General features: G+C 57.0%; 1 protein-coding gene across 1 annotated transcript in view; it reads right to left on the bottom strand.

Annotated features, from left to right (window-relative positions):
• The window catches only part of ABCB9 (ATP binding cassette subfamily B member 9), a 28,854-nt gene extending 10,395 nt beyond the window's left edge, over positions 1 to 18,459 (bottom strand). Inside the window, exons 1-7 of the mRNA XM_047088462.1 lie at positions 18,346 to 18,459; positions 12,150 to 12,834; positions 6,978 to 7,092; positions 6,349 to 6,479; positions 5,267 to 5,472; positions 2,695 to 2,892; positions 1,382 to 1,510 (exon numbers count right to left, since the gene is read on the bottom strand). Coding sequence (XP_046944418.1) covers positions 1,382 to 1,510; positions 2,695 to 2,892; positions 5,267 to 5,472; positions 6,349 to 6,479; positions 6,978 to 7,092; positions 12,150 to 12,750 — 1,380 coding nt within the window. The 5' untranslated portion in view covers positions 12,751 to 12,834; positions 18,346 to 18,459. The remainder of the gene's footprint in view (positions 1 to 1,381; positions 1,511 to 2,694; positions 2,893 to 5,266; positions 5,473 to 6,348; positions 6,480 to 6,977; positions 7,093 to 12,149; positions 12,835 to 18,345) is intronic.
• Positions 18,460 to 19,172: the final 713 nt, after the last annotated feature.

The raw sequence follows: 19,172 nt of genomic DNA, 5'->3' as shown, positions 1-19,172 counted from the left end.
CAATGCTTCCTTCCCTCAGTGTCCACCGCCTTTGGCCGCTGGTGTGGGTGTTTCTGCAGCCCGGGTTCCCAGAGGCAGAATTGCTGTGTCAAATGACATACAGGTATGACTGTCGCCAATGCAAAGTGTCATCTCCTGCAGAGGCTAACACCCTCTCCCCCATGCACGCCCCCAGCTTTATCAGTGGAGGACACAAAGGCCCATCCCTCGGTGCCAGGGGATTAAGGCCCCTACTCCAAGCATCCTTCAGCAGTGACCAACGGGCGCTGGGACGTGAGCACCCCTGCTCCCTGTCTCAGGGTCTGCTCCTGGGGGAACCCAAATTAAGGGAATCTAAAACAACCCCTGTTTGTTCTGTGGTGCTACTCTTTTTTTTTTTTTTTAAAGTTTATTTATTTTGAGGGGATTTGATGGGCAGAGAGAAAGGGAGAGAGAGAATCCCAAGCAGGCTCTGCTGTTAGCACAGAGCCTGACGCGGGGCTCCAACTCATGAACCGTGAGCTCATGAGCTGAGCTGAAATCAAGAGTCAGATGTCTAACCAGCTGAGCCACCCAGGCGCCCTGTGGTGCCTACTCTTTAAAGTGGGTTAAGGGGCGCCTGGGTGGCTCAGTCGGTTAAGCGGCCGACTTCGGCTCAGGTCATGATCTCGAGGTCCATGAGTTCAAGCCCCGCGTCGGGCTCTGTGCTGACAGCTCGGAGCCTGGAGCCCGTTTCAGATTCTGTGTCTCCCTCTCTCTCTGCCCCTCCCCCGTTCATGCTCTGTCTCTCTCTGTCTCAAAAATAAATAAACGTTAAAAAAAAAAATTAAAAAAAAAGTGGGTTAAAACAGGGGCGCCTGGGTGGCTCAGTTGATTGGGCATCCGATTTGGCTCAGGTCACGATCTCACGGTTCGGGGGTTCGAGCCCCGCGTCGGGCTCTGCGCTGACCGCTCAGAGCCTGCTTCATACTCTGTACCTCTCTCTCTGCCCCTCCCACACTTGTGCTCCTTCTCTCTCTCTCAAAAATAAATAAAAAAAAAAATTACAAAGTGGGTTAAAATAAAGTCAGACCCATCTGGCTTTGAACCTGGTCCCCCCACAAACGCGGCGGGCAAGTCACTTAACCTCTCTGAGCCTTAGCTTCTTTTTCTGAGAACTGGGAAGTAGAATAGTACTAAGACCCCTCACGGTGTTCTTAGGAGCCTTTCCTGAAGTGACCTTTGTCCCTGTCATTTTGCTCAACAAACACAGCTGCTGCCACTTGGTAGTATTATTGTCATGCTTGGTATTACGTTCTCTCCCCCACCTACTGAGAAGTACCCCATCTGTCCGTCACCATTCAGACCCCTCTGCCGCATCCCTCCTGCTCCCCAGGACCCCCTCCCCGAGCCGGCCCCTCACCTCCATACAGTCTCCCAGGACAAACTCGTAGATGATGAAGGAGATGAGGTTGCCGCTGGTCATCTGCCCGGAGATGACGAGGTGGCCCCCGTAGTAGAGGATACTGACCTGAACTACCAGGAGGGTGAGCTGCGGGCAGAGGGCAAGGGGGCCCGGGTCACGGGGGTCTCGGCTCAGACCCCCCCCCCCGCGCCCCCCATTCCCTCCCCCCTCCCCCCAGCCACAGACCGAGACTCCGGCCGGGCGCTGGTGGCCGGCTGTCACACGTGCCCTCCCGCTCCCGGGCCCCGGACTTCTTCCCTGCGAAGGCCCCCAGCTGGAGGGAGCCGCGGGCCTGGCAGAGAACAAGGCCTCCTTTGTAAGGCCCTGGCCCGCACACGCAGCCCAAGCGCCTCAGCCAGGCCAAGCGGGCGCTGTGTCTTCCTCCTCGCCGCAAAGAGCGTGGCTCAGGGAGGTTCGGTCGGCCGGCTGGCTAAGGTCGCACAGCAAGCCAGACGGAGGGGGACGATGGGAAGTGTCTCCTGGCCCCACCGGCTTCCCTGAAGGAGGGGCTGCGTCCGGGACGCTCTTGTCTCCCTCCACCTCCAGCGCCTGGCAGGTGGGACAGGAGCGGAACCCGAACACCCATGACAGGCCAGGGTTGCTCGCTGCCCCTCCCCGCCCCGAACCCCCAGCTGGGTTAGAGCTAGGTCAGCACCTTTGTGCAGGGGGCAAAAGGCATCCCTGTCGGCGGGCGGATGGCTGGGCGGCTTGGCTAGCTGAGCTGGATTTCTGGGCCCCTTCTCCGCTCTGGCTGGGCAGCCTGCCCTGTGCCCTGGGATCACACTCCTTCTCCCCCCTAAACTCCAAACCCTCCTCATACCTACCCCCGCTGTGCCCACCTCCCTCCCAGCTGTGGCCAACGGACAGCAATGGGCTCCAAGAGCTCCCCGGCCTCCAGGGAGGGGCCGTGACTCACCCCCACGGTGGGCCAGACACTCCAGTGGGGGGCTGTGGGGTTGTGACCTAGGACCTGCCAGACGGCAGCCTCGGGGTGACTCCCTTCCTGGGCGAGGATGTTCCCTAGCAAGCCCATGCCCAGGTGAGAGGGACTGAGGAGATGCCCTGTGAAGACATCTACTGGGAGGCTGCATTCTTTTCCAGAAAGATCTGCCCCAGGGACCAGCAGAAAGAAAGGTGGGACAGAGCGAAGCCAAGGGCAACCAGCCCGACGCGGAGACGCAGGGCCCCAGGCTCGCGCCCTGACGGAGGGATCTCTCCATCTTGGTGTCCCATCCCCCACCCCCACCGGCAGTCGGACCTGCCCCACATACCCCACTGCCCCAGACGTAGTATGTGTAGGCTGCCGCCTCCTTCCTGTTCAGCTTGTACACCTGCTGCAGCTTCCTCGAGTACACCTCGGCCTCCTCCTCCTCGTTGGCAAAGCTCCGCACTGTCTTCATGGCGCTGATGGTCTCCTCGGCCGTGCTGCTGGCCCTCGCCAGGGCGTTCTGGACCTCTTTGGAGAGCCTCTATGGGCAGGAGTGGGGACGAGAAGGAGGAGACCCCCAAACAGACAGTCTTACCATCCAACAGCCTCTACGCCTCTCTGGGTTTTTCCTACCCTTAGTTGGTGCCAGGCCCATGCAGGGAGTTCCAGGGACAAGAGGATAAGACCGAGATCCCCACTGTCTCCCTTCTCCTTCTAGCTCGATTTGACAGACTCACAGAATAGACTCCAGCTGGGTTCTTGGGATGAGGTCCTGAGGTTCCAGCTCCTGAGGGATGGGGAGCTGATTATTAAGTCATCTCCAGGACCAAATGGGGGTTATTCACCATCGCAGGCTCAGTTTTTGGTCATCCTCTCAGAAAAGGAGCCTCAACACCTGATCCTGTGCTAGTGTAAGACAGGGATGCTCTGGATGGTTGTTCAGGTTGTACACTATCCAAGAAACACCAACTATGAAGGGGGTGCTGTTCATATTATCAACATACACTAAATTATGGTAGAGCCTGAGGGTGGGCACAGAGATTCCAGAACTCCTAGCTGAGTTCTAGATGGTGGCAGAAGGCTGTGAAATCCGCCTGCGTTGCGTATATGACTGGGTATGGATAGCTGAGGGGTAGTCCCAAGTGTAGGACTACCCGACTACCGCCCACCAGAGTTCTGGAAGCAGCCCCTGGGCAGAGCTGTTCAGGCCCTGTAGTAGGTAAGATGCTTATATCGTCAAGCCATAGAGGAAGGCTGCTGGGGAGGCCAGGCTAGGATCGTGCAGGGGCATGTCCCACGAGGCCGTTGGAAGCATGCAGTGTGTTGTGGCATCTTGGGTGGAGCCATGCCATGCCCTGAGTCATGTCTGGCTGTGGACAGTGCACATGTAGCTTGTGGCGATGACTCAGTGGCTAGATTCAACACTTTGAGGTACAAGTAGGAGACCTACGTTGAGCTTCCTTTAGCCCCACCCAACAGAACTCGCTGGCGGGGCCTGAGGTGTGCACGGGCAGATGGGGGGAGGCTCTGGGCTTCCTGCCCCGTCCCAGGGGCTGGCAGGGAGGCAGGAAGGGTGGGGCGGGAGCAGAGGAAGGGAAATGGCACCAGTTCCAACTCATATATTTACTTTCTCTACGCGGAGAGAGGAAAACAGAGACCCGTGATCCGGAACCATGGGGGAGAGGGCCCTCCCGGGCGGTCGACTCTGCCAGGAGGCGACGCGATGGTTGTGGGGAGTGGATGTATTTTGGGGCTGGCCTAAGGTCACGGGCACCAAAGGTTCTAATGAGCCTGGGACGCTGAGCCAATCACGTGTCAAAGCCTGTCGCTCCGGCCTGGGTCACTGGGGAAAGGGCCGCTCGCGCCTGTCTAACCCCGGCCTCAGTCCCTTCTGGCTCTGGAGCACCTACCGGTGTGGGGAGCAGGAGGAGGGTGAGGTGGGGGGCTAGCTCGCGGGCCAACCTGCCTGGCGGAGGCTGCACCAAGCAGTGGCCAGGAGCGGCTGCAGCCACCCACAGCTGCGTGGTGGCTGAGGGCCGCCCTCGCGGGGCCCGAGCCTCCCCCACACGAGCGAACGTACCCTCTGCGGAAAGCCAGCGCCCGCTGCGCTCAGAGCGTCAACCAAAGTTCTCACAAAGGCCCGCAGCCCGACCCTCATCACCTCCCTTGCTCACGCCCTGGCATCACCCGCCTCCCTGAGGCTCCTCAGACATACGGGCACGTCCCACCGCAAGGCCTTTGCACCAGCTCTGAACACGCTTCCCCGAGCTGTCCACCTCTTTCCTCGGATGTCACCGCCTCAGGAAGACCAGTTAAACATGTTTTTTAACGTTTATTCATTTTTGAGAGAGGGAGAGACACAGGAACAGAGTACGAGTGGGGGAGGGTCAGAGAGAGAGAGGGCGACACAGAATCCGAGGTGGGCTCCATCCAGGCTCTGAGCCGTCAGCACGGATCCTAACGTGGGGCTCGAACTCACGAACCGTGAGATCGTGACCTGAGCCCCCGTTGGACGCTTCGCCGACGGAGCCGCCCAGGCGCCCCAGAAAGATCGATTTAAAAGGGCAGCCCCCCCCAGAGTTCCCCATCTCTCTCTCTCTCTCTCTCTCCTTTTCCTCCTTAGCACTCACCATCTTGCATCATATTACACATTGTTGCTATTATTATTGTTGCTATCGTCTGCGTCTTCCGCAAGAACATAAACCCCTTGAGGGCAGAAGCTTTTCTGTCTCACTGATGCATCCCGGGGCCTGTACTCCTTGAATGAGTGAACGCACAATGAATGAATGTACGGAGCGCACCCGCTCGGGCTGAGTCCTTCACCAGCCCCCGGTGGTGCCCCCGAGCCCCTCCTGGGGCGCCTCCCTCCCTCGGGAGCGGCTCACAGACCCCAGCGGGAAGCAGGCGGGACCTACCTTGTAGTACTTGCCATAAATGTCGGACACCATCATGATGATGGGGAAGCCCATGAAAGTGACCAAGGACAGCTGCCACGAGAGGCTGAACATGAAGACCACCACGCCTGTGACCTTGACCGTGTTCCGCAGGAAGATGTTGATGTTCTGGGAGACCAGGTCGCTGACCATGGTGGTGTCGGAGGTGAGGCGGGAGATGAGGTCCCCTGGAACACAGGCAGGCTCAGTCCCCACCGTGGCAACGGGCCCACTGCGGGTGGGGGCAGGAGACACTGGGGGGTTTCCAAGACAGGCACCAGGGAGCTCAGGCGTCCCCCACCTTCTGGGTGGGGACGGGAGGGAAGAGAAGACACCCCCCGGAGGGCTGCTCTGAGCCCAGCCCTCCTCGCGAGCATCTTGTGACGTCACGTCCCACGGTACAGAGGAGGCAGCCGAGGCTCAGAAAGGGAAAGGGTCACTTGGTGCCACGTGGCTTGTCCCTGACTGAGCCAGAACCAAGCCCGTACCTCCTCCCTGTCACTGGCAGAGGGGACAGAAATAATAATCTGGGCTGGTGGGGAGGAGAAACTTTGAGCACTTGCCGGGCCAAGAGCTTCACAGCAAGCCCGTGGTAGCTCCTACCATTGTCCCCATTTTAGAGATGGGGAAACAGAGGCTCAGAGAGGTTAAGTTAGCGAGTGGTGGAACCAGGGCTTGCACCCAGGCTGTTCTATCTCAGAGCCTGGGATCTAGGCCGGATACTATTACTGCCTTGCCTGTTCTGTCCCGCACCCCAACCCTCTCGTCCCCTTGGAGCTGAGCCTCTCGGGCCACCGCCCTGGTGCTTCCCAGAGAACAGCGGAAGGCAAGGCCTTGGCTCCTGCAGGAGTGGCCTGGCCAGGGTCCCCCTGCAGTGGCCACAGCTCATACCAAAACCTCAGCCAGCAGGCCAGCTTCCCGGCCTCAGGCAGGGCCCCCGGGGGTGTTTCTATCCCGAACAGGATAGCGGGAAAAGCCAGCCATTTAATCCCTCCACGGGAGGCCAGCCCACCCTGGCTGGGCCCCAGGCCGCCGAGGTTACCCCAGGCCGCAGGAGGACCAACCTGTGCGATTCTCGTCAAAGAAGCTCATCTCCTGAGACACCAGCGAGCGGAACAGCCGGTTTCGAAGGCGAATGTTCAGTCTGGCAAATATGAGTGTAAAAATGCCTCCCCGAATACCTGCGGCAAATGAGCTAATTGCAGATAAGAGATGTTATATATAGCACGACGTCCTTGCGACAACCAGCAACCATAACCCAGCTGCCCCCTCCCGCTGCTGGCAGGCGAGGGCCACTCTGCAGGGGGGAGGCAGGGAGGGACCCAACCTCGAGCCAGCCCCTTTCCAGGGCTGCTGCCACCGCACGGTCTCCCCTGTTCCCTGCCTGGAGTCCCCCAAGGTGAGGGCTGTGAGGGGACTGTGTTCACTGGGCACAAGGATCCAGCTTTGCCGGTCAGACCCCTCTTCCTTCCAGAAGGGCACTTGGAGAATAGCCAGGGAGGGCGAAAGGGGAACCCTCAGGGACCGAAGCCAATTTTAGGGACAAGAGGAGGCGGTTCGAAGCCAGTTTCGTTGTTGGTTACCACGGTGACCGGCCCACCAGGGCACAGCCCTCTCAGGCGCTGGCTGGCCCCTGACCTCCCTCCCCTGCTGCGGTCCAAGAGGGCAGGGCGTGGGGGTGAGAGCAGGCTACCTGCCGACAGCCAGCAGGCACATGACAATGACAGCCGTGCTGAACTGCTCCATGCTCTTCTGGATGACGATGCCGTCGATGGCCCGGCCGGTGTAGTAGGGAAGGAAGGTCTCTCCTGCCGGGAGACATGGTGGGCTCAGGGGGCATCTGCAGCCCGGGAAGCCCGTACCCTCCCCCACTGAGCCTCCAGAAGCCCGCACACCGCCTGTTCGGCTCGCTCCACCGATGGATGGGGTGCTCTCTCTTGGCAAACTCCTGCTTCTCACCTTGGTGGGAGGCGGGGCAGGGGCCCGCACTGCTTAATGCCCCCCTCTTTTCAGGGAACAGGAACACAGGAAACACGGGTGACTCGGCCTATACAGACTGGGTCAGTACCGCTCATGATGGCTACGAGGCCCGAGCGCACGGCGCCATGGGGTTCCCGGGCGCTGCTCGGTTCCCTCTGCACGGGCTCTGCGGGTGGGCCTGCCACCACCCCCATTGGACAGGTGAGCAGGAGAGTGGAACCGAGAGATGAGACGACGCTCACCAGGCCACACGGCCCAAGTTCACTTCCTTCTTCTCACTGGCGGAGGGCCCTGGAGTCCAAATTCCCAGCCTCAGGAGACGTAGGTATTTGGTTCCAACGATGCTGGAAACGGCCACCCAGCCCCTCTCGGTGGCACACTTCACAGTTTGCCACGTCACTGTGCACCCACTTATTGTACCCACCTTCAGAACAACGCCGGGCAGGGTGGCGAGAGGGGGCTAGCGGGATGCCACCCCCATGTCATGGCACAGAGGTGAACGGGAGACTCGACTCAGGGGCTGAGTCATTTGCCTGAGGTCACACGGCACGGGGCAGTTAAGAGGCAGGGCCAGGACACAAACCCAAACTGGCCTCCCATCTGGGGGCTCTTTCCTATCCCTTCCCTCCCAATAACCCGGAAGGCCCGCTCTCATCTTGTGCAGATGATGGACTCTTGGACCAGGCTGTGTCCTCGCTGTCACCGCAGTGCTTTCGAAGGGCACAGCCTGGCATGGGCCTGGGCATACGGTAGGTACTCGGTAAAGTTCAGCGAATGAATCCTGGGCTGGTCTTGACATCCTTTCCCTGGCCAGCTCTGCGGGACCGGCTCGGCCCAGACAGTGAGGCCTTCTGTGGGGTTCTGCTGCCCTCTGCTGGTCTTGGCACAGGGACCACAAGGTGGCAACCTAGAGGGCCTCCGTCCCCACGGTCCTCCCCTCGATGGGGTCTCCAGGCACCGCTGTGGAGTCCACCTAAACTGGAGGTCGGCCTCAGTTTACCCACAGGGAAGAAAAGGGCATCGGCGAGCTCCAAGAAACACCAATGATAATATTAAGCACAACGGACACTTACTGAGCCCTTACTGGGTACGAGGCGCCGTGCTAAGCTAGGCGATTTGCTCTTGTCAAATCTGCACAGGAATCACACGAAACTCTCCAATCCACTGACGAATCCTATTCCTCCACCTTCAAAATACAGGTGACCCTTGGGGCACCTGGGTGGCTCAGTCGGTTGAGTGACTGACTCTTGATCATGTGGCTCGGGTCATGATCTCACAGTTTGTGAGATCGAGCCCTGTGTCGGGCTCTGCGTTGATAGCACGGAGCCTGCTTGGGATGCTCTCTCTCCCTCTCTCTCTGCCCCTCCCCCGCTTGCATTCATTCTCTGTCTCTCTCTCTCACAAAATAAATAAATAAATAACTTAAAAAAAACACCACGGTTGACCTTTGAACAGCACGGTCTGATCTGCTCAGGCTCACTTACATGCAGATTTTTCCCATAAACAGCAGTACAAGACTGCAAACGTATTTTCCTTATGGTTTCTTAAGAAGGCTGTCTTTGGGGCGCCTGGGTGGCGCAGTCGGTTAAGCGTCCGACTTCAGCCAGGTCATGATCTCGCCGTCCGTGAGTTCGAGCCCCGCGTCAGGCTCTGGGCTGATGGCTCAGAGCCTGGAGCCTGTTTCCGATTCTGTGTCTCCCTCTCTCTCTGCCCCTCCCCCATTCATGCTCTGTCTCTCTCTGTCCCAAAAATAAATAAATTAAAAAAAAAAAAAAAAGAAGGCTGTCTTTTCTGTAGCTTATTTCATCATTAAGAATACACTACTTTGTTGCAATAATTGAATACACAAAATATGTGCTATTCAACTGTTTATATTATCAAGAAGGCTTCTGGTCCACAGGAGGCTCTTCGTAAGTTAAGCTCTTGGGGAGTCAAAAGATATACATGTGTTTTCAACCAACTCTCGTGTTGTTCAAGAGTCAACATTTCTAGAATCCAGTCTCTTTCACTGTCCCCACCTGGGTCCAACCTCCCTTGGACTTTCCCAGACAACTCCTGGTCCTCTCAGCTGCCACCCTCGTCCCTGCCACTCTGTTCTCCACCCTGCACACAGTGGGGTCCTATGAAAGCCAAGTCAGACCTTATCCGCCTTCAGGCTTTCATCTCATTCTGGGTAAAAGTCAAAGTCCTTATAGCGGTCCATGGCGCCCTCCATGATCAGGCACCTGCCAGTGCCCTGGCTTCATCTTCTACTCTCCCGCCCCCAACCCCAACCCCACCTACAGCCCCAGCTACCCGGGCCTCTTTGCTTTTCCTTTCACAACCAGGCATGTTCCTGCCTCAGGACCTTTGCATGGGCCATTCCCTCTGCTTGGAGCATTGTCACACTGGATATCTGCTCTCCCATCTCTTTCAAGTCTCAAACGCCCCCCAGTAATCCCATAGGTGTGGTATTATCATTATTCCCATTTTACAGATGAGGAAACCAAGGTTCAGAGAGGCTAAGTCACTTGCCCAAGGTTTTCTAGTTGGGTTGGTGTGAAGTCCATATTAAAGAATTTCAATTGGATAGGAGATGCTCCACCCTAAAATTCACCATTTTTCCCCACAATGGGCGGTTTTTCTTTCAGATTATAAGGTGTCAGAAAAAGCTGGCCCCTACTGGGCATTTGTTGATCGAGAATAATTATCAGTAGCCCCTGTCCCTAACCTGTGCGAAGTACTTCCTTTTGCAAGCACCGTGCCCCAGCTCACCCAATTCTCACAAGCCCAACGAAACCCCACTTTCAGGATGAGAAACAGCCTTGGCCAAGTTCAATAACCTTGCCTCAAGTTACCAGGACAGGTGGGGGCCTGATCTCAAGTCTAAGCCCTTCACCTCGACGCAACCCTGCAGGCTGGCAGAATCTGCTCAGCTGTATTTCAGGACATCTGTAGTCCCCGAGCGCAGACAGCTGACAACACGGCCCCGGCAGGAGGGGGAAACGAGGTCATGGGTGACAGCTGCCCACACGGGCACGCTGGTCGGTCATCTGTTCATTCATTCGGCAAGGCTGCTTCTGTGCCAGGATTTGGGGCGGGGGGGGGGAACCCGGGGTGAGGCAGACCTGGCCCCTACCCCCCCAAGGGGCTCAAAACCCGGTCGGGGAGGCAGGACAGTGGATGCGTGATTTTCATGACACCATAGCTACAACTGAGGTGGAGATAAAGGTGGAGATCAAGTCACTAGAATTCGAGGAGGCTTCTCTGAGAAGGGGACATTTGGACCTTGAAACAAGAGCAGGAGCCACTATCTGGTTAAATGGAAAGGGGTCATCCCAATACTCACAGCCACTACAATTTCTCGGGAGCCTTCTGTGTGGCAGGAGCTGTCTGCGGTGTCGTACTCATATTAACGTCCCGCGCCTCCTCAGCCCTTGTTGCGATGGGTACTATTATTATGCCCATTTTACAGATGAGGGGACTGAGACTCAGAGGCGTTAAGTGACTCGCATAAAGTTGCACAGCGGTCAAGGGGCTGGGACTGAGAGGGCAGAGGGTGGACCGTGAGAGGAAAGGGGTCAGCTCCGGGGCTTGCCTGTCCTCTTTGAGAACACTCTGGCTTTGTGCCCACTCCCAGACACTGTCTTAAACGTGTAACAACGCCTAACGGCTAACGTTCCTGAGAGCTTACCGTATTGTACCGAGCTCCGTACTTGTCTTTCTCCTGTTTCTCCAAGCTTTACAACATCGTGAAACGTGGAGAAAGCCAACAATCCCCATTTCACAGAAGTGAGGTTCTGGAAGGTCTGCTTACTTGGGGCCTTATCGCCCCCCGGAACCCACGGACTTTTGACCCTGAGATGTCACCTTCCTACCCACGTCGTTTGAGCAGTGCTTTCAAACTGTTTGGACCAGGGGCGCCCGGGTGGCTCAGCTGCTTAAGCGTCTAACTCTTTATTTCAGTTCGGGTCACGAGCTCACTGTGCCTGAGGTCGAGCCCCCTGTCGGGGTCCATGCTGACGGCTCAGAGTCTGCTTGGGATTCTCTCTCCCCCACTAAAGCTCACGCTCTCTCTTTCTCTCAAAATAAATACATAAGCTTAAAAAAAAAATTTAAAAACAAACTGTTCGGACCAGAACCGCGGTAACAAATTCATTTTACATGACAAACCAGAACACGTTTACATATAGGCACACGTGACTAAAATAAATGTTTCCCCAAACGATACTTATTCTTATCACAGACAGCATATTCTGAGGCTCTCTCGTACATTCTGCTTCGTTACCAGAAAAATGCTTTGACCCAGTGATCCACTTCCGGGAAATGTATCCTACAGATACACCCCCATGTATATGAAACGTGTATGAACAAGGTTATTTACCGTAAGAGAAAAGACTCAAAACAACTCGAGGGTCAGACCGCAAGACGCCAACTGTACAATCTCTGCTACGGCCACACAGCAGACTACTATTATGCAGCCAAATAAAAGGACGAGGTGCTGATTGGAAATTTCCAAAAATATATCGTTAAGTAAGAAAAGCAAGGCACGAAATAGTAAGGTGGCGTGTGAGAGGTGGTTAAGAGTACCGTGTTTTTTGTGTTTTGTTTTTTTGCTTGTAGCTCTGTAAGGAAACACTGCAAGAACATACAAGAAACGAAAGAAAGTGGTTGCCCACCCACCTGGAAGCTTCTAGAACACTTTGCTGTAGTTAGCCCTAGGCAGGGAGATCAGGGTAGTCAGGCAGAATTAGGAACGAAACTCTCCGTGTTCACCTTCTCGTATCAAAATGCTGTTTGGACCACGTGAGAAAAACGTCAAACGTTTAAGAGGAACGAACAGGCGGCTGTAACCCCCTCGAGTGCTTTGGCGGGTGCCTGCCAGGCCCCCCGGGGCCTCACTTACCCAGAGCTGCCACGATGAGGAAGAAGGAGGCCGCCACGAGGAAGGCCACGTCAGGCTTGGTGTAGGACAGCAGCTTTTGTAGCGTAGCCCCAGACGCCTGCTCACGCGGGGGCCGGTCCTCCCCAGGGAAGCCCTCGGCCTCGGCTTCGGCCCCCCGCTCGAGGGCCTTGGCGTCCGGCCGCACCGTGGACAGCAGCCACCAGAGGAGGAAGGAAGCGGCAAGCGAGACGTAAGTCCACACGAACAGGGCCCAGAACCACGGGTCCCGGACTGGCTTGCGCACCTCGGAGAAGAGCAACAGCTTCACCATGGCGTAAACGCCCACAAAGAGGCACACGAGGGCGATGACCGTCCAGGAGGCCCGAAGCCGCCGCGGCCCGAGGGCGCTGTTCTTGGCCACGCCAATGGTGGCTCCCAGCAGCAGGCAGCTGCGGTACAGGCAGGCCGCCCAGAGGTCCAGCACCGAGTCAAAGATGTTGAAATGGCGGATGTCCTCCAGCAGGCTGCGATCCAGGTGGCTGAGGATGTAGATGGCCGTGGTCGTGCCGACGTCCATGCTCATGAAGGCCAGGGTCACCACCACCGCCTTCCACAGCTGCATCCTGCTGGCTGGTGAGGGGCAGGTGCCGAGGGGCGGGCTCTAGCTCACGGGGGCAAGGCCATTGTCCGTGGGGTGAGGCCAGACCTGTAGGGGCGACAGGGCAAGGAGGTCAGGTTTGCCGCTCGTTGGCTGTGTGACTTCGGGCAAGTCGCTTGACGTCTCTACGCCTCGGTTTCCTCATCCGCAAGATGGCAGTGACAAGCATCCTGATTTCCCGGGAGTTTCGTGAAGATTCCATTCGTTTAAGGAATGTTTACCGAACACCAAGGTTTATGGAGAGGGCCAGACTCTGTTCTCTGTGTTGGGATTTCACGACGAACAAAAACAAAGATCCCTGATTCTGTGGAGATGGGACACGCGGGTCAGAGACGGAGAAACACAATGAGTAAACGATACGGTTAAGAGATAGGGCTGGGGGGGAAAGAACGGGGTGTAGGGGATGGGGGGCAATGGGGACAGTTTTAAATAGGGGGGTCCAGGAAATGGTGAGGGCAATTTTTTTTTTATCTGTTTACTTATTTATTTATTAAAGTTTATTTATTTTGAGTGAGAGAGAGTGCAAGTGGCGAGGGGGCAGAGAGAGGGAGAGATAGAATCCCCAGCAGAGACCGACGTGGGGCCTGAACTCACGAACCGTGAGGTCATGACCTGAGCCGAGGTCAAGAGTCAGACGTTTAACCGACTGGGCCACCCAGGTGCCCTGAGGGCAATTTGAAACAGGGGGGCTGCGAAAGACCTCGCTAGGAAGGTAACACTTGAGCAAGATCGAGAAGAGGTGAGGGGGTCCACCATACGGCTATCTGGGGGAAAAGCACTTTCTGCTGGAATAGTCAGCGCCACAGCCCCGAGGTAGGAGTGTGCCGATGTGCTTGAGGGAGGCAAGGACACCCCACGTGGCCTGGGGGGTGAGGGTGCAGGGGATCTGGAGGACTCTGCAGACAAAATTGAGATCAGCTTTAAAACAGCATGAGGTTCGATGCATGAGCATCAGTTCTGGCCACAGTGCCTAGCACGTAATAATTGCTGCTGATTGTTACCACTGTATACAGTGGGTGCTTAATAAATAAATGTTTGCTTAGTTCTCTCCTCCCCAAATCAGGCCTTTCGTCTCCCCAAATAAAACTTCACTCTCTTAGACCAAGAGGGGGTGACCGCAGGTCCTAGGAGCAACCCAGGGACTTTCACATCCGCCTGGAAGTTTCCAGAATCTTTTCCTCCAGCCCAGGTTGCCCTTCACCTCCTGACTTGGGCCCTTTTGGCTTTCTGGAGCTTAATGTCTGCTTTGTCCAAAGCACCCCCCATACTGGGCCCCCCGGGACTGAGCCAGTGCCTGGGAGAGCCCGGGAGCTGCAGGGACACTGCAGGATGTGGGCCCGGTGGGGACTTTGGAAGTGGGGCTTGTCCAGGGCAGGACTGGGACTAGGCTGGGCATGTGCCTCTGAGTGCTGCCTCTTGACTTGGCTCCATCCCTTTTCATCCTGGGGACTTTATCGTCCCATCTGCAAAACGGACAAAGTTCTGGAGTCCCCAAGTGAAAAGGAGAGGCACGGAACACCGGGAGGGGTCACTCTGAGTGAGCAGTGACTGGAAAGGGGGCCACCTCAAGAGACCTCCTCCCCAACAGCTCTGGTGCACAAAGTCTCTTGGCTCATGTTCTGGAGTGCTAGAAACCCCACACAACCCCATGAGGCGGCTGCTTCCACACTCCATATATAGTTGGAGAAACTGAGGCACAGAAGGCAAAAGCATGTGCCCCGCATCACTCTGCAACAAAGGGCCAAGCCAGGACTTGAGCCAGTATGTGAAGGATCCCGGCACCTAACTCTGAACCTTTGTGCCTGGTGCACAGCAGCTGCCCAGTAAGTACAAGCAAGCATGGGGCGCCTGGGGGGCTCAGTCGGCGAAGCATCTGACTCTTGGTTTCAGCTCAGGTCAGAATCTCACGGTTTGAGAGTCTGAGCCCCATGTCAAGCTCTGTGCTGATAGCGCAGAGCCTGCTTGGGATTCTCTCTCTCCCTCTCTCTCTCTCTCTGCCCTTCCCCTGCTCACGCTCACTCTCTCGCTCTCAAATAAACCTAAAAACATTTTTTTAAGTACAAGCAGTTATGTAAACACAACCCTTCCTGTGGGCCTGGCATTACATATACATATACATATACATATACATATACATATACATATTTTTTTATTTCTTAATAGGATTTTATTTTATTTTTCTTTTTAAGTAGGCTCCATGCCCAAAGTGGGGCTTGAACTCAGGACCCCAAGATCAAGAGCCTCACTCTCCACTGACTGAGCCAGCCAGGCACCTCAGGCCCAGCCTTTTATATAGGCCATGCACTTCATATGTGTTTGCTTATTTAATCCTCACAACTTGTGAGATTTGTACTTTCACCATCCCCTTTTAACAGATGGAGAAATTGAGGCCCAGAGAAGTTAAGAACTTGCACAAGATCACACAACTGGTGAGTAGCAGAGCTGGGATTTGAACCCAGAGCTACCTGGCTCCAGAATCTGGGCTCTACACTGTTAAGCTAAAACACTTGTCAACATAACAAGTGCTACCAGGGAGTATTTGTCAAAGGAAAATAGAGTCTGCACAAGAGGGGGCTCAGCCAAGAGGCAGAGCCGATGGCATCTGTGATGAGAACAGTGACAACGGTACCGACAGCTAATGCTGATTGACGTAAATGTGTGTCTGACACTGTTCAAAGTGCTTTAAATGCATCAATCTTCACAAGAATCCTGTGAGGTAGGTTCTATTATTATCCCTATTTTATAGTCAAGAAAATTGAGGCACAGAGAGGTTAAGTGAGCTGTCCCAGATCACACAGCTAGGAAGTAAGTGGCTGAGCTGGAAGGTGAACCCAGGCCACGGAGTTCCAAAATCTGGGCTCTCAACTCCAAAGCCCTAATGCTCCAAAACAGCCTCTTCAGGGGGTAGGCAAGACCCCTAATGATGCTCAGGAGGGGTCTCAGATGCAGAAAGAACCCAGGGGTGTGACAGTCCCCGAGCCTGGGCCCCACGGAGAGTCCGGCACTTCTGACTAGACTCAGATCAGTCCCAGCGAAGGCTACCTTGTCAGCAGCTGTATCTCCTAAGGAAGGCAGGGCTGAATGGGACCAGGGGCGGGGGAGGGGGCAGGGGTAGGGATGGTGGGGACAGACACCCCCTGCCCAGTCCCTTGCTCCACCCCAAGTCCCAGCTGGGCTGCCGGCAAAGGCTCTCGTCTGCTGCAATGCAGAGGCCTCGGGGAGCCAGCGAGTGGGCGAGCGTGAGTCGGAGCCCGGGGAGGGACGCTCCTGGCCCGGTGCCGCGCCAGGCCTCCTGGCCAAGCCACCGCCGGCTACCCAGGCCCTGCCAGCCACCTTGGCTGTTGCTCACCTCTTGGTGGGCACAAGGAGTTCCTTGGCCCCGGAAAGGAGCTGGGGTTCAGAAGTGGGACAGGAGGCACATCCACCAGAGACCTGCCGAGGGACGCAGCCGGCTCTTCCCGCCCCCAACCCCCGCCACTGGGGGAGTTCCTTCCCAACACCCCTCCGCTTGGGGTTATGGCAGCCCCGTTGGACAGCCACCCGCACGGGGACCCCAGCTGTTCATCTGCACCGGGAAAAGCAAAGCTTCACACTCCAGCATCATGGACTATGTGAAGCACGTGAAGCACAGGAAACTGAGGCACAGAGAATAAGGGGTGAGGCCTGTCTAGGGTCACCCGGTGGCCTGGGGACAGAGCAGCTATAGCACCATGGTCCCATACTCCCAAGTGCTGAGTCCTTGTATCCAGGCCCTGATGGAGCAGAATCCAACTCGGCTCAGGTTACAGCCCTCGGTGGGGACAGGCTACTCTGTTATTTTTAAAGTTACCGAGTAGGAGGGTGAAGGGGACGAGACCACCGGCCAAGACTGTGAGGAGGGAAGAAGGGGGACCGTGGGGCCCTCCAGCTGCCTGATCTGGAGGATACAGCTGAGCTCAGCCGGGTGGAGCTGGAGGGCAAGCTCTGGGCACATGGGTGCCGAGCGTGGCCCGAGGGACAAGGACAAGGTGGTGGCCAGAGGCCAGAGCAGGCACTGCCCAGGTTGTGATATGGCCCAAGAAGACAGGGGCAACTTGCCTTGCCCCCAAATGCTAAGGAGCGGCACAGGCTTAGCAAGTGACCCCACGTCCACAGGGGGTCCTGCCAAACGGTGGATGGGGCATTTCCAGCCGTCGGCTGCACAAAAGGGAAGTCTGCAACAGCCAGGAGATCAGAAGCAATTATTACAATCACAACGGCTGCCGTGTGTGGAGGGCCGCTACCTGCCAGACAATGACCTCCCAGTTCAGCTCATCCTCACTCCTCTCCTGGGAGGTCCTCATGCAATCATGCCCACTGTACAGACGGGGAAATGGAGGCCAGGGTAAGTTAAGTGGCACGCAGAGAACAGGCAAAGGCAGGACTGAAACTCAACACTTGCCTCTCTGGGTGGGACGTGCCCAGACTACTCAGGGACTCAGCGACCACGACAAAAGGGTCCTGAAGGACCTGGGTGGCCCAAGCAGCTCGGTCCACTCCTAACTTGGTGAACTTTTCACCCCAAAGTCGTCATGGCCCATTCACTGCTCAGCAAACACTGGCTAACGGAGGCTGGTGTTATCACGGGGTTTCCGGATGCAGGGCCAGGACTGGGCCAGGTCCACTTTCTTCCACCCTGAGTCCAGTCCTGCTGAACCCACCACATCTCATGCTGGGACTGGTCCTCTCGCAGAGACTTGGGAAAGTTGTTTCAGGTAACTCCTGGCCCCGGGCAAGGCAAACTGGGGAGCTGCTGTGGGCCTTCCTACAACCGTCCTCTTGTCACCTGTCACCTGCCCCTCTGAAGCAGGGGAATGGAGGCCAGTCTATCTCCAGGGGGTGGGGCAGAGGATGGTGAACCCCGTCCGACCAGCTTAAGGCTCTCTTAAACAACATTAGGTCTGGGGAGGAGGCACCTCGCTTTAACACAGACCCACAGACCCACAAACAAGGGAGGAGCCCCGGGGAACCCATAGGCCTAACTGCCAGGGTGGATGCGCTGGAAGGGGCCCAGCCCAGGGGCCAGCGGGGGATACTGAGGGAAAAGGTTTGCCAAGATCAGCAGGCCCAGGTCGCCCCCCCCCCTCCCCCTCCGCTCCCAGGCTTCTGCTACAGCCAGGGCGCTCAGGACCCGTGGGCAGACACCGCTGTAGAACGTGGGGAGCCCTGGGAAGTCGCGCCAGTCCGATCCTTGGGGGAGAACGGCCATCCCAAGATCCTCCCCAAAAGGCGCCCCCACCATTTTCCAAGAGGCAGCAGCGCCAGAGGAGTTAAAAAAAAAAAAAAAAAAAAGCAACATTCACCCTGCGGGCGTGGAACGGATGCTGCCGCAGGGGTGGGGGGCTGGGCCAGCGGCCGCGGGCGCCTGGGGACAGGGGCGGGGGCCAGAAAGGCTCCCAAAAGGCTGCCACCTTCAACCGTGATGTCTACCTCTGGGGCAAGGGGACCCAGACGCCCCCAGCCTGTGTGGAGCTTGGCACCCCGGCCTGGGAAGGACCTGTTCGGGGGTCCTGGACGCCGCGCTCTTACCTGTTACCTTACCTGACACCAGGTGAGCCGTGGGGAGGGGGCGCAGAGGGCTCGGGTCTTCAGGGGCGCGGGTTCCGCAGCTCATTGGAGGCTGCGCCCGGCGCTGCGCTCGCTCCGCTCCTCCCGCTGATCCTCCCCGCCTCCCACCCCGGCGGCGCCGCGGCAAGGTCGGAGCAGAGCGGGGCGGGCGCCCAGGCCAGCTGACGGGTGGGGCGGGGCCTCCCCGGCGGGGCGGGGCCCGAGCTAGCCGCCCGCCCACCTGCGACGAGCCCCGCCCCCTCCCCCCAAGCCAGGCCCTCCAGCCCCGCACTTCTGGTCTGGAGGCTCCAGGGCCAATGTGGGCACACAGAGATGTCCTGACCTGGTGGGGGCGCCACCTCTTTCATGGGTCTTTTCCTCTGGAGGGACCGTCTGCCAGCCCCGGAGGGTGGGCGTTACGATCCTCTTTTTTTCCTTAGTTCCTTCCTCCCTCCCCTCCCTCCCTTCCATCCTCTTTGTCTTTCTCCCTGTCTCTCCCTCTCTTTCTTTCAACAAATATTTGTCCAGCACCTACAATGTGCCTTGTACCATTCTGGGCTTTTGAGATGCAACAGTGAAGAAAACAGGATCCTTGTCTGCTGGAGCTGACATGCTAGTGAGGGAGTCAGGCAATACATATAACAAATAAGTAAAGTATATCTGGTGGCAGGGAATACATTTTATGGAGAAAAATAGAGCAGGGTAGTAGGGATTGGGAGAGGGGAAACAGCAATACATACCGAGTGACTGCTAGGTGCTGGGTGCTAGGAATATGGCTGAGCGCGAAAAAAGGAAAACAACCACCCTTTGCAGGGTAGGGG

The sequence above is a fragment of the Lynx rufus genome, unplaced genomic scaffold, assembly GCF_022079265.1.
Source record: "Lynx rufus isolate CCGP_SWC_20201006 ecotype Redwood Valley unplaced genomic scaffold, mLynRuf1.p SCAF_24, whole genome shotgun sequence".
Taxonomy (NCBI): domain Eukaryota; kingdom Metazoa; phylum Chordata; class Mammalia; order Carnivora; family Felidae; genus Lynx; species Lynx rufus.
This window is presented reverse-complemented; position numbering and strand designations above follow the sequence as displayed.